General features: G+C 44.1%; 1 protein-coding gene and 1 long non-coding RNA gene across 6 annotated transcripts in view; one reads left to right on the top strand and one right to left on the bottom strand.

Annotated features, from left to right (window-relative positions):
* Positions 1–1,699: 1,699 nt before the first annotated feature.
* LOC135552767 (uncharacterized) lies at positions 1,700–16,250 on the top strand. 2 transcript variants are annotated; one of them, XR_010457499.1, is made up of 4 exons: positions 1,700–1,835; positions 10,580–10,699; positions 12,842–13,040; positions 15,945–16,250. It is a non-coding gene; the product is annotated as an uncharacterized LOC135552767 (long non-coding RNA). The 2 variants fall into 2 exon arrangements; XR_010457498.1 differs by lacking the exon at positions 12,842–13,040.
* LOC135552752 (tyrosine-protein kinase BAZ1B-like) overlaps positions 5,179–16,413 on the bottom strand; it is a 30,044-nt gene continuing 18,809 nt past the window's right edge. For all 4 annotated transcript variants that reach the window (XM_064984573.1, XM_064984572.1, XM_064984571.1 and 1 more), the window contains 6 exons: positions 15,981–16,128; positions 11,978–12,125; positions 11,528–11,646; positions 8,329–8,465; positions 8,089–8,195; positions 5,179–7,822 (listed from right to left, as the gene is read on the bottom strand). In XM_064984573.1, the coding sequence (XP_064840645.1) occupies positions 7,219–7,822; positions 8,089–8,195; positions 8,329–8,465; positions 11,528–11,646; positions 11,978–12,125; positions 15,981–16,128 (1,263 nt within the window). In that variant the 3' untranslated portion in view covers positions 5,179–7,218. The remainder of the gene's footprint in view (positions 7,823–8,088; positions 8,196–8,328; positions 8,466–11,527; positions 11,647–11,977; positions 12,126–15,980; positions 16,129–16,413) is intronic.

Genomic DNA, 16,413 nt, shown 5'->3' with positions numbered 1-16,413 from the left:
CAAACGACACAGCGAGCAGATTGCCTTACAGAGAAAGCTGGCACTTGGATATTTATTCGAACTAAGGCGAACATCTGGCCTACCGGCTCCACTTTCTCCATGAGGCAGGAATGAGGGGGCAGTGGGGTGGCGATCCGCTCGGCCAAATTTATTTGGGGTGTTAAGTTTTAATTCAAAGTGAAAGTGATGCCCACTGAGTCCCATCTGTGTGGAGAGACAGGGGGGTATGAGGAGAAGTTTGTGTGTGTGCGTGTGTGGTAAGGGACGGGGGTGCGGTTATTACACGGAAGGTGCTGATGGTGTGAAACTTCTCTCCTGGTTGTTTGTTTTCATTATCAGTCAGGCGAGGCGGGACATCTTGGGTCACAGACCAGGCACAATAACGTCTCCCTCTCCTCCCCCCTCACTGGGAGTAGGATATCTTTCTATTGTGTTAAATAGGAATTATAGCCCTCCCATTCTAACCTCATCCTTCATAGCTTTGATCTGTAACTGAACATTTTACTAGAGATATCTTCACAAGAGGGAGACTTGTAATATTACTACTGATGTATCGCACTTCACTGCTTTTCTAGATCAAAGGAATCACAGGATTAAAATAACTTCAGTTGGTTTGTACTTCGTAAGCGAAGGTAGTTGTACAGTACATTGTACTCTAGTCAGAGGTGTTTGAATCATCTGTCTCCCCTGTGATCACCTGGCCAGAGGCCCTGTTGACAGATGTGTGATGTGTGTGGAGACGGAACAGTGTTCAGGTTATGGTCTTCTCAGATGATCTCACGTAAGCGGCTCAGGTCAGACGGCGAACGTATTGTGTGTAACCTGGCCATGACAATGACACGAGAGGATGTTTAATTGGCCAAAAGGCGCCCTCCTAGCCCCCGCTGGCATCAGAGCCAGGAGATGTGGCATAAAGCTTGGATAAAGCCTGGACCTCCAGACTCTGTGGGTCCAGAGAACCAGAGTGTTGGCCCGCCATCTGGCTGCCTCCCCGAGACAGGGCTCCTGTCGCCTGGCGGTGGAAGGCCACTCAACCTGGGCAGATATTCTTTCCTCCACATCTGCTGTGCATTAGTCAGTGCCTCGCCACTCAAAGGGTCCTTTATGGAACCCTCAGCAGCCCCTCTGACCGCTTCCTATTAAAACACACACACAAGCACACACACACCAGAAGGGCTCTGTTGCACATGCTCACACCTCTGTAAAATCCCTCCCTTTTCTTTTACAGGAATCTGACCTCCTGCAGGACCCAACAGCTGCAGCCTGTTTTTTTAATGAATCACCAGTGTTTAGTTCAGCTGTGTAGGAGGTGAGAGTCCTGGGGTGGTTATTACGCTGTTGCACGCTTTAATGGTTTGCTTTCTGATTGAAGTCTTCTATCTGCCGAGAGCACACTCAGGATTAGTTTAACTCAGGTTTTAGCGGAACTAAATCCGCAGACAAATAAGATGAAGACTACGTTGAAGACTAGATGTGTTTCTCATGACTCGTGTACTGTTAAATGAGTGAAACACAAGGGAAAATGTTGAAGAACAGAAACCATTTGACAAGTGAAGAGACTGATCTAAATACTGTATTGAAACTTTTGTCATTTGTTTTCACACCTTAGACAGACTTTCAATAGCAACCTGAACTGCTATTCTAATCCGGTCGATACAACAGCTGCAACATGTCTAAAAAGCCCCGCCAAATGATCAAAGTGCCAGGATGTGACATGCACAACCAGTAAACACCACAGCACTTCCAGGCCAGGAGTGTACGACTCCTCCGTTCAACTTTTCAAATGGAATGCGAAGTGGATTCAGCCAGTAAGCAGGCCAAGACTGTTTGAGCTGGTGAGGGCTGTTTATTGTCTATCACTTTCTTCTTAGTTCTGTGTACATATCTACTTCAACTACGTCGTGCCCCATGTATATAGCCAAGTTTTCATTACTCATTGTGTATTTATTTTCCTTGTGTTATTTTTCTGTTCTTTCTCTCTGCATTGTGGGAAAGGGCCCGTAAGTAAGCATTTCACTGTTACTCTGTTGTTAACGAAGCATGTGACAAATACAATTAGATTTTATACGAGTGTCTATTTCCAGATCCAGCCGCAGCAGTGCATATATCAGTAATGTAAATTCTGGGTGAGTTTGAACTAGTGTGGGATGAGGGAGAGAAGGAGGAAGATTTCAGAGGAGAGCAAAGACTCCCATCGGGATGATTTCGCTGTCTTTCCCCAGGAGGAAGCTCAGCCTCAGAACTTCTCTATTTCTGCATTCTACTGTTTAGTTTTTTTTACTTCAATTTTTTATCATCAAAGGGAGAGGAGGACGTACTTTTGTCGAGAAATTTGGGGTAAAGGAGTATGTTTTGTGAATAATGTATTAGTACTCCTCTGAGCTCGCATTGAAAGGGAGAAGAGGATTCAAGTGGGTGCATTGATGTTGCTGATAGAGAGGTTAGGGGAGTTGGTTCTGTCTCTTGTTTTCGGGTCCTTTTTGTCCCTCTGTGTGGTTCTGTGGTTCTGTGGCTCAGTCTCGCTTCAGTCTGCATAGTCAGGCTGTCAAGATTTTTCTTGTCTGTTTATTTTGTTCCAAAGCAAACGTTTCATCACCAGCCCTTGCATGAAGATTTATACCCACCAAACCACAGCCACATGACGCACAGACACAAACATACACACACAATCCCCTGTGGATTCACCTATGAAATATTTTTGGTTTGCTGCTGCCTAATGCCCTCTGCACTGAGCAGGACCTTGGACAGAAGATGTGGGTCAATATTTGCTGGGCACAACACTGCCCCACACACGCTGTGGCTCGCTAGCTCCAATTGGCAGGTTGCACAAGGCATGGTTGGTCAAAGGTGGCTCTGCGCGTGGCGAGTGTTTGCTTGTCGATAGTGATATCAAATCAAACTTTGTCACAGGCGCCAAATACAACGAGTGTAGACCTTACCGTGAAATGCTTACTTACAAGCCCTTAACCAACAGTGTAGACTTTACCGTGAAATGCTTACTTACAAGCCCTTAACCAACAGTATAGACTTTACTGTGAAATGCTTACTTACAAGCCCTTAACCAACAGTATAGACTTTACTGTGAAATGCTTACTTACAAGCCCTTAACCAACAGTATAGACTTTACTGTGAAATGCTTACTTACAAGCTCTTAACCAACAGTGTAGACCTTACCGTGAAATGCTTACTTACAAGCCCTTAACCAACAGTGTAGACTTTACCGTGAAATGCTTACTTACAAGCCCTTAACCAGCAGTGTAGACTTTACCGTGAAATTCCTACTTACAAGCCCTTATCCAACAGTGCAGTTCAAGAAGAGTTAAGAAAATATTTACCAGATAAACTAAAGTAAAAAACAAATAATAATGAAAAGTAACTGCCTCAAATTAAACCTGGGTATTTTTCATTAACTATTAAGAAACACACATTTTCGCTTTCCGCTGCAAAACGTTTTAAAACATTTTCCAACTTGCTGAGTAAGACTTTAGATTTCATGTCTGCAGCTTGAAGCCCTGCTAGTGTGTTTCCATACTTTAAGGTACTGTTTGCTTTAGCCCCAGGGACCTAATGGTGTAGTCACACTTTCAGATGAAGAATATTGTTCGGACTGTACTTTATAAGCGGTTCACGTTGATGTAATGAAGATAACATTGACTATCAGTTTAATAACACCCTGTGGAGAGTGAAACCTCAACCGACACAATATCCCTACAGGGCAAACACCTGGTCATTAGAATGTTATGCTGAGTCTGGCCACAGCAAAACATAGGGCCTGGAGTGACCTAACACAGAAAAGGTCACATCAAGGTTAGCCTACCTTAAGGCCTATATCCAGAGAGCTGTAAGCTACAGGTTTGTTTGCTCCGTCCTCTCATTACTGGAAGATGTCTGTAGACACTGGGTTTAGAAATGAGCGTGCTGTCTGAGGATACACTTTTCCAAATTTCATCAAAGCTAATTTACAAAAAAAAACAATGAGTGTATTCGGGTACATTCCATCGGAGTTTGGTCAGTTTGGCTGTTCGGAGGAATCACAGGGCTCGTCGTCATACCAAGATGCTCAAAAGATGTGTAGAGCAGGTCCATGCCCACGCAAGTGAGCAGATTCAAGTGTACACCGATTGGTCTGGCCTGACCAGATAGAGTATAGTCGCTCTAGACAGACAGCATGTCTTCTACTATATGCAGTTTTCCTTATGTCAGGGGTTTCCGAGACTAGAGTGAATATGGCTGAAGGTATTCTGAACCACAGTACTGGATGAGGACAGAGGAATGCTCTTACCTTTGTAAGGGAGTCTTTCAGATCAACTGACACATCCCAAAGGTTTTGGGGAGGTTGGACAACCCATCTTGAATATAAACAGAAGCCATGATGAGCCGAACCAGAGACAGAACACTTGGAAGTACTGTATATCAACAGTGGTTTTCATAAGCCCTCGGACAGTCAGGCCAAATAATGTGTACTGGCAATACACTCAAACAATCTGGATTTAGTATTAATGAGTACAAAATGACCTTATGTCTGGATATTTCCCTGTATGGTTAAATATTCTTGAGTCTCCAACTAGAAACATGGGAGCTATCACTTCCCTAACCACATTATCCACTCCATAGCATTATCCATTCTACCCACCATCCCCACTCTCTGCCACAGGCCCTCTCTGGCCACCATCCCCCCTCTTCCACAGGCCCTCTGCCCACCATCCCCCCTCTTCCACAGGCCCTCTGCCCACCATCCCCCTCTTCCACAGGCCCTCTGCCCACCATCCCCCCTCTTCCACAGGCCCTCTACCCACCATCCCCCTCTTCCACCACCCCCACAGGAACTCTACCCACCATCCCCACTCTCTGCCCCCCTCCCACAGGCCCTCTGCCCACCATCCCCCCTCTTCCACAGGCCCTCTGCCCACCATCCCCCCTCTCCCCACCACCCCCCCTCCCCACCACCCCCTTCTGTGCCACAGGAACTCTGCCCACCATCCCCACTCTCTGCCACATGACCTCTGCCTGCCCCCCTCCCTCTGCCACATGACATCTGCCCACCACCCCCACAGGCTCTCCCCATCACCCCCCACTCTCACTCATTTACATTTCAGTCATGAAGCAGACAACTTAGAATCAGTGCATTCAACCAAACAACGTATAAAGACAGAAATAAGCAAGACACTTGAAAAGCAATACCATTGTATGATGTTTTATTAAAAAGTAAAGAAAACATACGTCAGCCTGGCTAACTCCTCCCCACAGGCAATGATGGATCAGAAGGTGTACCATTGGCAGTGATGGCTGGGGGAATAATATTTACCTAAAAAAAGAAAAGAAAAAAAGGGGGAGATCTAAACTCCCATATCCTTTACATGTGAGTCCCACACCTGTCCAACCAATCCTGACCCCAGTTGAGACTTAATACAAAAAAAAAAAAAAAAATGTAAAATACTCTTTACGTTCCTCCAGAAATAAAGCATTTACAACAGACAGGTATTCTGAGAGCAGTCACTTTCGCAGTCATTTAGATTTGCACTTCCATCTATACATTCAATGTAATTGAACAGCCAACAATGAAATCCCAATCATCTCAGATACAGGAGTTGAGTAGTACAAACAAAAACCTCAAAGCGCTTTTTAAAAAACTGCCCAAATTATAAGAACCAAAACTAAATCAGATCGGTCATTGAATCCTCAATCCTACGTGTCGGAAAACCTAACGTACTGCATAGAACAGCACATAACTGCATACACAGAACAGGGCATAGTCAAGACCTCTGCATTGTAGATCACTACCTAACCTGCGACCTGTACATAGATACCCCAACACCCAATCTGAGAATTACTATAAAGGATCTTTCCAAGGTGTCAGTATGGTACACACACACACAGTATGGTACACACTCTAGTGATAGTAGAATGTGCATGAGGTTGTTAAGGAAAGGGATACGAACAAGACAAGAGGTTCTCATGAGACCATGGCTTGCACTATGCTGGTTAAACGTGCAGTAGTATAGCGCCACCTGGTGCTAATGAATGGAAACGGAAAGGAATTTGAAGCATGGGCAATAACCTGCTGCTGAAGAATGTGAACCTAACAACACGTCCCATGGTCCACGAACCCTCCTCCCCACACAGACCGCCTACCTCGGACTAGACCCTAACCAGACGTTGTATGGATGGCATAAAAATGACCGCTGACAAATCTTTGGGAACGAGGAAGTGGTTACAGCACAAGTATTTCTCATACACTGCCTTTGAATCAAATTCAGACAGATGTGCAACAAAACACTGAACACGAAAATCACATTTAAAATCAACAAGCACGTTTCCATGCATTTAGACCATGGTTATCCTTGTATGTGGTTTCAACACTGGTTTCAAATAATAAAAGCCTATAAATGCTAATGAGACAGTTGACATGTGAAAATAAAGGCGGCAGGCATAGTTTTACAGGGAGAGAACTACAGGGCTGAGTTGAAGGAGAATCAACTACCCAACCTGAGGACATTATGGAGGTGAAAGGTCGGGTACCGCGGCGGACCAGGAATGAGACACTGCAGATAAACATGTGTTTCTGCATCCAGAACAGAGCCATCTGGAAAAAGAGGGGACTAAAACGTACTGCTGTTTGTACAATAGGTCTTTTCATTGTCAATAACACTGGAAACTGAATTGCATATGTAAAAACCTGGATAATCTGGTTCAATGCTTAGGCAGTGTGTGTGTGTGTGTGGCCTGAAGAAAGCATTCAGACGTAGACGCCAAGGTCTTTGGTGACCTCACACTGCTGGGTTGCCCAAAGGCCAGTGTTAAGTCACGTCAAAAAAAGCAAAACCAGAGAATGATGACTGTACATCGACATAGAACTAATTTATCCTGGACAACGTTTACCAGCCCATCTCTCTCAGCCCAAAACGCAACTTTAAACAAGGGAGGATGACTAGAATGTAAGGTGTGGGTGGTGGTTTTGGGGGGGGGGTCCTCTAAGAGCTCTGACAAATCCTCTCGTCTTAAATGTAAATTTCTTGGTTTGAAAAATGTCAAAATATTAAATCGCATTACAAATATAAATCAGTTTCTTTTTTTTACTAAAAAATATTAACAAAACCAAAATCACAAAAAACTCCATCTGAGAAGTTGAGCCCCATTTCCTCGGAATTGGGAGGTGGGTTCTGCTTCATTTAGGGGCAGAAATTTGAAAAGAGAACGGAAAAAGCACCCTGGACTTCATTAGGAGCGTTTTTGCCGCTTGGAATGTCGGTGGCCGGCCCCGTTCTCCTCGTCACTATCCCCACCATCAGCCCCACGCTGCAGAGTTCTCCGGTTGTCGCACTCCTCGCCATCGCTCTCCTGCTCCCGGTAGTCCCTCCGGCAGGAAGAGGCCGCCGCCCGCTTGCTCTTCCTCTTCGCGCTTGCCTCTTCCTCGCTCTCCTCCTCTCTCCTCCTTTGCTCCACCACTGCTTTCCTGGGCCGACCCACCTTGCCTTTCGGCATCTTCCGAACCTTCGGCGTCTCCTCTTCCTCCTCATCCTCTGAGACCTGGGGGGTTCGACTGACTCTCTTCCGCTGGCGGCGGCGCAGGTAGCTGAGGCCGGGCAGCAGCTTGTGGAGCAGCTCGGTGAAGCTCTGCTCCGTCTTGGCCATGCAGGAGAGCACCGAGCTGCCCGTCTGGTTGTACTCCTCGGCGTTGGAGAACACCAGCTTGACGTCCTCCAGGAAGTCCTGGGCGTGGCGGTACTGGCCCTCGCTGAACTTGGCCTGCATGGTCTGGAAGTCCATGGGGTTGGAGATGATGTCAAAGTAGTCCTCCGCCTCCTCTACTGACACCGGCTCTCTGGAGAGAAGACAGGGAGGTTAGGGGTCAGGTCTACCGTCTCAGATCTCGTTAGCTTGTTACCATTGCTATGGAATTCACATGGACATCTACATTGAAAATCTAAAAATCAACTGTCTGATATTTATATAGTTAATGTATGTTGTTACATTGAGATAGGAGTATAAGTCCAAAGTTAGTTGTACCAGTCAAGCCATAGTTTAAACACTTTCAGGAGGCATTTCCCAGCATGCCAGTCTAACAGACTAGTAGTGCATCAGTCTCACCTGAACGGCCAGCTGTAGCGGAATTTGACCAGTTTCTGCAGGATCTCCTCGCTCCTCTCCAGCTCCAGGGCCTGCTGACGCATACCTGTCTTTGAGCTCTGATGCACCTGCAGCAAACCAAAACACACCATAGTGTTGGGAAGGGGTCAAAGGGATCTGCATAGAAGCTGGCTTGCACAAGTGCGTCGGAGTCACCAGACCAAAGTCTTTATAACCATGAGCCATAGGGTGTGTTCTCACCAGCTCGTCGAGGTCTGCAGGGCTGCTATGGGCAGCCTTCTGTTTCCTGGGTTTACTGGGGGGAGTTTGCTTCTTAGATCCACCCTTACTGGACGCCTTCGTTGCTTTAGAGTGCTTGGTCTTCTTCCTTGATCTCACTGGGAAGAAGAGTCTAGTTAAATACACACACCATCAGGAAAACATTTGTCAGCCCCATTTGTTGTACCTGTATGAACTCTAAGAACAGGGATGATATAAATCACAAGTTAAATGGTCAAACATAATTCAGATATGTACATTTTTATTTATTTATATCAATAGACATCCTAAAAACAGATCTCCTCTGGTCTAATAGGCTCATCAACGAGCCCAAATTATCAGAGGGAGGGAGCTATGCCTAGTCAAGAGACCTCAAAATGCACGAGGCCGTATCCTCTCTCAGTTTGATTCGCAATGTTATTGCAGCACTATAACCATCAACCACCCCTGTCTTCCAAACCCAGTTGTGTGTGGTTACCTTACGTGCATGCCTAAACTCAGAGGATCACTCTGCCACATACTGTCAAGCCAAACCGGGGGTGAAAAGCCCACCAGATCAAAAGGGGTGGGGGACAATGACAACACTTGGACAATGAAGAGGGGAGAGAATGGGCTCAGAATACTGCACCACATTCCTGTCATTCCCATCTCTCTCTGCACACGTGAAATGGAAATGTGTCCATTGTTCGTGTTGTTCAGAGTTTTCCCTGGTCTGCTGGTCAGGATAGGAGACAATCTGGGCCCTAGTATTTATGTAAAACCACTGCTCCACAACAGGCCCTTCCCACCCAGTCTTAGACTCCTAGTCTACTTCAGAGTGTATGGGCTTCTGTGTCAACTCTGCACTTACACCGATTCAATAAATATACAGTGGGTGTCATAGCGAAGTATTCACCCTGCCTTGGATTTTTTTCCACATTCTGTTGAGTTACAAGGAGGGATTGAAATAGATTTAATTGTGAATTTGTTATTGATCTACACAAAATACTCCGTAAATGTCAAAGTGGAAATAATTCCACAAACGAATACAAATTAAATAATGAAAAAAATAAACCCCTTTGTTTACGCAAGCCCAAAATAGTTCAGGAGTAAAATGTGGCTTAACAAATCACAAAGGTTTATGGGCCCACTGTGTCAAAATAGAGGTTGACAAGATTACTGAATGACCACCCCTTCCACTACCCCATACAAACAGTGCCTTCAGAAAGTATTCATACCACTTGACTTACTCCACATTGTGCTACAGCCTTAACTGAAAACATATTAACCCCCCCGCCCCCACATCAACACACAATATCCCATAATGACAAAGTCAAAACATGTTTTTAGAAATTGTTGCAAACTTAATAAAAATTAAATCCAGGAATATCTCATTTACATAAGTATTCACACCCCCTCCGAGTCAATAAATTGGCAGCAATTACAGCTCTTCCTGGGTAGGTCTCTAAGCTCTTTCCACACCTGGGCTGTGCAAGATTTACCCATTACTCTTCAAAAAAAATCTTTAAGCTCTGTCAAATTGGTTGTTGATGCTAGACAACCATTTTCAGGTCTTGCCAGATTTAAGTCAACAAAATAAATAACCAAATACAATAAATAAGCTACTCTGGAACATTCACCATATTCTTGAAAAGCAACTCCAGTGTAGATTTTGGTCCTGTGTTTTAGGTTATTGTCCTGCTGAAAGGTGAATTCATCTCCCAGTGTCTTATGAAAAGCAGACTGAACCAGGTTTTCCTCTAGAATTTTGCCTGTGCTATTCCATTTATTTTTTATCCTGAAAAACTCCCCAGTCCTTAACGATTAAAAGCATACCCGTAACACGATGCAGCCACCAATATGCTTAAAAATATGAAGTGGTACTCAGTAATGTGTTGTATTTGCCACAACACTTTGTATTCAGGACAAACAGTTAATTGCTTTGACATTTTATGCAGTATTACTTTAGTGCCTTGTTGCAAAAAGGCTGCATTTTTTGGAATATTTTTTATTCCTTCTTTTCCCTCTCAATTGGGTTAGTATTGTTGAGTAACAACAATGTTGATCCATCCTCTGTTCTCTCCTATCACAGCTATTAAACACACTTTTAAAAGTCCCCATTGATTGGCATGAGCAGTTTCCTTCCTCTCCTGCAAAGTGTAATTAATAACTTCACCATGCACAAAAAGATATTCAATGTCTACTTTTGTTCTCACCCACCTACCAATCTAAATTTAATCCATTTTAAATTCAGGCTGTTACAACAAAATGTGGAAGACGTCAAGGAGTGTGAATCAAGTATTGAATTTCAAGCACAGATTCAACTACAAAGACCAGGGAGTTTTTCAGAAGCCTCAAAGATGGGCAGTGATTGGTAAGTAAATGGGTAACAATAACAAATCAGACATTAAATATATTTTTTTAAGCATGGTCAAGTTAAGAATTATGCTGTGGATGATGTATTAAACCACCCAGACACAAAGATAGTCATCCTTCTTGAACTGAAGGACAAGAAGGGAACTGCTCAGGCATGTCACAATGAGGCAGTAGGTGATTGGAGAAAACTGAAGATGGAACAACACCATCCACAATAATGACCTACATGACAGAGTGAAAAGAAGAATACAAATATACATAATACCAAATGCATCCTTTTATCGCAGCAAAGGAATACACTGTTTGGCCTAAATGAAAAGCCTCATGTTTGGGACAAATCAAACACGTCACTGAGTAACTGCCTCCTTATTGTCCAGCATGGTGGTGGCTGCATCATGGTATAGGTATGCTTGACATCCGCAAAGACTAGGGAGGTTTTCCAGATGAAAAGAAAAGGGATGGAGCTAAGACCAGGCAAAATCCTAGAGGAAAACCTTCTTCAGTCTGCTTTACACCAGACACTGGGAGAGAAATTCACCTTTCAGCAGGACAATAACATAACACAAAGCCAAATCTACACCAGAATTTCTTACCAAGAAGACAGAATGTCATTTTTGTGACAAAGTCACAGTTTCCCACTAAAAAGTAATAATACATGTTTTTTTTTTTTTTTTTTTTTTAAATCAGTAAGGGGGTGAATACTTATGATAGGCACTGTAGCTCTGATGAGAAAAACCCCTGCTTATGCTGGCCACCCTGCCCTTAGCAGTACTGTTACATTGGGTTATGATAACTAAGGCTCCTCACAAGGGTCAATAATACTCACAGCTGTGGCCCACGGCCTTGTAATCAGCATCCTCCTCGTCATCTTCATCAGAGTCCTCCGATTCAGACTCCTCTTCTTCCTCTTCATCCTCCTCTTCCTCAGTGTCCTCGTTGTAGTTTCTGGAACAATAAGTAGCCACCAGCATTCTATGTTAAAGAGCATTCATTCAATTGGTACCCAACAACCACCCAACCAGCAAAACAGGCTTCTTTCTTCACACGCTGTAGGTTTGGAAGAACATCAAACTAGAAACAGAATCGTATGATTTTTGGGGGGCACATCATTGGAGTCAAAAATAATACAACAAGTATTTTCCAAGTGGCCTATACAGTACCATCTTCAGATTGAAACGGCTTGCTTGTCGTGTTTGATGAGGAACAAGAAAGTTTAGACACAGCTAAGTCTTTAATCCTCCAGTGAAGTGATGCATTTTATTGTGTGACCCCCTACCTTCCGCGGGAGCAGCGTCTTTGCACGGCAGGCTGGCAGGCGGGGCACAGCCACTCCCCCTGGGGGATGCGGTAGAGCGCGGGGCGCAGACAGAACAGGTGGAAGGCCTTGTTGCACTCGTCACACAGGATGAGCTTGTCATCCTCACCTGAAGACACGATGGAGATTATCATCACAAACAGACTCAGTAAAGAGTCATTAACTCAAGACAATGAAATGTGTATACATAAAGTCACTAAGAACAGATAAAGTTATTCATATGAAATAAGGAGAAGCCTCTGTACGGAGTTTGTGTGCTAAAGCTCCAACTGAACAAACAAAAAAGACCAGCGCTGCATCCCTCATAGCCCAGGACTCATATCTACAAGTTAGGACCAGAGGGGGTTACAAATTAGAGGTGGAGGAACTATTTTGACAGGGACAGGTGTGACAAAAAAATCTGAGTGGTACACAAAAAGGGCTAGGGAGTAGGGGATGATATGGGATTGGACCAAGAAGATGCCCTGAGACATCCAGGGTCATTTGGCTAGGGCTCAGTTTGCAATGAGACAGGTGGTCAAACCCCCAGGGAGAAGGGGCCCAGAGTGACTTTTGTTTCACTCATTAGCTCACCCATTAGCTCTACCAAAACAAGCATTCATCATAATAATGATTACCTATATGAAATCAGTCTCATTTCCAAATATTTGCAGTTCAAGATAAGGCATGGCTAACCTGAAATCACTGGGTAGGTTTCCACTACACCAACTCTCAATGTCAAATCAGCAACATGGATAGGAGGGAGTAGTGTATTTTCATACAGGGCCTTGAGTATTGTACTTCTACTTACAGTAATTGGTACTTATATTACATCTACACTTACAGGGCCTTATACTGTAGTATCCTACTGCTAGTTCACCTGTAGTGACACTACTCCGTCCCTGCTCTGGGCTCATCCCCCTGCCCTGCCTGGGACTATGGCACACAGAACAAGGACAGGAGGTATCAGCCCTGTCTCTGGAGAGAGTACAGGTTGTTATTGGAAGAGAGAATGTGTTCCAATAAGATAACTGGTTAAATCAAGGTAATATATTTACTAGAGCAAAGCTCAACACTAAGCTGATAACTTCTCTTCTGTCATTACAAGACATACATATACACATACATACAGTGCCGTGCGAAAGTATTCGGCCCCCTTGAACTTTGCAACCTTTTGCCACATTTCAGGCTTCAAACATAAAGATATAAAACTGTATTTTTTTGTGAAGAATCAACAACAAGTGGGACACAATCATGAAGTGGAACACATTTATTGGATATTTCAAACTTTTTTAACAAATCAAAAACTGAAAAAAATGGGCGTGCAAAATTATTCAGCCCCTTTACTTTCAGTGCAGCAAAGCGATAATATTGAAATGGAAGGAGTATCAGACCACTGCAAATCTACCAAGACCTGGCCGTCCCTCTAAACTTTCAGCTCATACAAGGAGAAGACTGATCAGAGATGCAGCCAAGAGGCCCAGGATCACTCTGGATGAACTGCAGAGATCTACAGCTGAGGTGGGAGACTCTGTCCATAGGACAACAATCAGTCGTATATTGCACAAATCTGGCCTTTATGGAAGAGTGGCAAGAAGAAAGCCATTTCTTAAAGATATCCATAAAAAGTGTTGTTTAAAGTTTGCCACAAGCCACCTGGGAGACACACCAAACATGTGGAAGAAGGTGCTCTGGTCAGATGAAACCAAAATTGAACTTTTTGGCAACAATGCAAAACATTATGTTTGGCGTAAAAGCAACACAGCTCATCACCCTGAACACACCATCCCCACTGTCAAACATGGTGGTGGCAGCATCATGGTTTGGGCCAGCTTTTCTTCAGCAGGAACAGGGAAGATGGTTAAAATTGATGGGAAGATGGATGGAGCCAAATACAGGACCATTCTGGAAGAAAACCTGATGGAGTCTGCAAAAGACCTGAGACTGGGACGGAGATTTGTCTTCCAACAAGACAATGATCCAAAACATAAAGCAAAATCTACAATAGAATGGTTCAAAAATAAACATATCCAGGTGTTAGAATGGCCAAGTCAAAGTCCAGACCTGAATCCAATCGAGAATCTGTGGAGAGAACTGAAAACTGCTGTTCACAAATGCTCTCCATCCAACCTCACTGAGCTCGAGCTGTTTTGCAAAGAGGAATGGGAAAAAATGTCAGTCTCTCGATGTGCAAAACTGATAGAGACATACCCCAAGTGACTTACAGCTGTAATTGCAGCAAAAGGTGGCGCTACAAAGTATTAACTTAAGGGGGCTGAATAATTTTGCACGCCCAATTTTTCAGTTTTGGATTTGTTAAAAAAAGTTTGAAATATCCAATAAATGTCGTTCCACTTCATGATTGTGTCCCACTTGTTGTTGATTCTTCACAAAAAAATAGTTTTATATCTTTATGTTTGAAGACTGAAATGTAGCAAAAGGTCGCAAAGTTCAAGGGGGCCGAATACTTTCGCAAGGCACTGTACGTACGTACGTACGTACGTACGTACGTACACACACACACACACACACACACACACACACACACACACACACACATTAGTTAATAATTTGTTTCTGCCTGTTCGAGGTCTGACTCAAAGTCCAAAATGTGAAAAATATTGTCCTCTATCCATCACTTTTGGATTTTTCTATGCTACCCGACTGTCTAAATTACATTTCAATGACTGTAGCAAGCTTCAGAGTAAAACACATTTCACTGTAGCTATTGGGGGAATGTGACAACAACAAAAAAAATATATTTTTAAAGAGACTAAATCTAGGTCATTATTTTATTTATTTATTTTAAAACAATTGAATACCACGAAAAAGGGGTTATGTAGTTAGTCTCCTCATCACTGCAACTCCCATACGGACTCGGAGAGCCGAAGGTCGAGAGCCGTGCGTCCTCCGAAACACAACCCTGCCAAGCCGCACTGCTTCTTGACACAATGCCCACTTAACCCGGAACCCAGCCGCACCAATGTGTCGGAGGAAACACCGTACACCTGGCGACCGTGTCAGCGGGCACTGTGCCCGGCCCGCCACAGGAGTCGCAAGTGCGCAATGGGACAAGGACATCCCTGCCTGCCAAACCCTCACCGAACCCAAGACGACGGTGGGCCAATTGTGCGCCGCCCCATGGGTCTCCCGGTCACGGCCCAGCTGCGACAGAGCGTGGACTCGAACCCAGAAACTCCAGCGGCACAGCTAGCACTGCGATGCAGTGTCTTAGATCACTACACGGAAGGCCCAGGTCATTATTTCTACAGTCTCCATTTACTTCTAGTAATTTCAATGTCGATTGAGGATTGAATAAACAAACAATTCAGGGGAAATACATTTTTTACTCAAACCACCTCGCTGGCCAGATTGAAATGGGCTCGTGGGCCTTGTTTGACACCCCTGCTTTAGTGGGTAGTTGTTTGGATGCAAGGCGATTCACAAATCACCAAGTCTTCACAGGACTTTGCTCAGGCAGAGAATCTCCAACAGGCAGGAAATGACAGTCAAATGCTGTAGTGTAGAGCAGGGTTTCCCAAACTCTGTTCCCGGGCCCACCCTGCGTGCTCGTTTTGGTTCTTGCCCTAACACTACACAAATGATTCAAATAACCAACTCCTCATCAAGCTTTAATTATTTGAATCAGCTGTGTAGTGTTAGGACAAAAAAACAAAACTTGCATCAAGGGGGGACCCCAGGACCGTGTTTGGGAAACACTAGGTGTCGATGACTCAATACTGTGAAAAGTGTTCTTAACGAGACGCTGGGGCACGGTGCTCTACCGCCACCCAATGATAGATTTCAACACTACATACATATTTTTTTTTCTTCATCCGATTGACTTTAGTGTTCAAATTAGATCCACTTTTAGGATACTATCTTCAATTGTTTCTTACTAATTGGAATGCCGTTTTTCCATTGACACCATTTAAAATTCCCCCTTCAGTTTTCAGACAGCTCCAGGACATTGAGGATCACCCACCTTTCCTGCGGCACACCTTGCAGCGTGCGTTCTCCGCCGACATGTCCCACTTGATGCAGGCGTCCAGCATGCCTAGCAGCACATGCATCCGGGAAAAGGTCTGAGCCTCGCGGATCGCCGTCTTCCATTTTTCTACTGCCGTTGCCACCTGCACAGCAGACAAATGACTATTATTGACTTTGTTTATTTAATCTCTTTTATTGTATCAATTTTCACAGAAGGAAAATGTGTTTAAAATGCACTTCAAATAAACATTGATTTGAAAAGACAGTCCTCCTTAAGCTCAAATACAGCTTGGGGGTAGAAGCAGCCTTTTAAAACCAGATCAAGGGACAGATTACCCTAGCTTCAATCCTATCCTTAACCATTAGCAGGATGAAGAAACATCGGATTCTGGATTAGTCGTTAGGAATACCCCTTTCATATACAGATA

Source organism: Oncorhynchus masou, chromosome 13, assembly GCF_036934945.1.
Source record: "Oncorhynchus masou masou isolate Uvic2021 chromosome 13, UVic_Omas_1.1, whole genome shotgun sequence".
Taxonomy (NCBI): domain Eukaryota; kingdom Metazoa; phylum Chordata; class Actinopteri; order Salmoniformes; family Salmonidae; genus Oncorhynchus; species Oncorhynchus masou.
The sequence above is the reverse complement of the archived record's forward strand: the minus strand, read 5'-3'. Positions and strand labels throughout refer to the sequence as shown.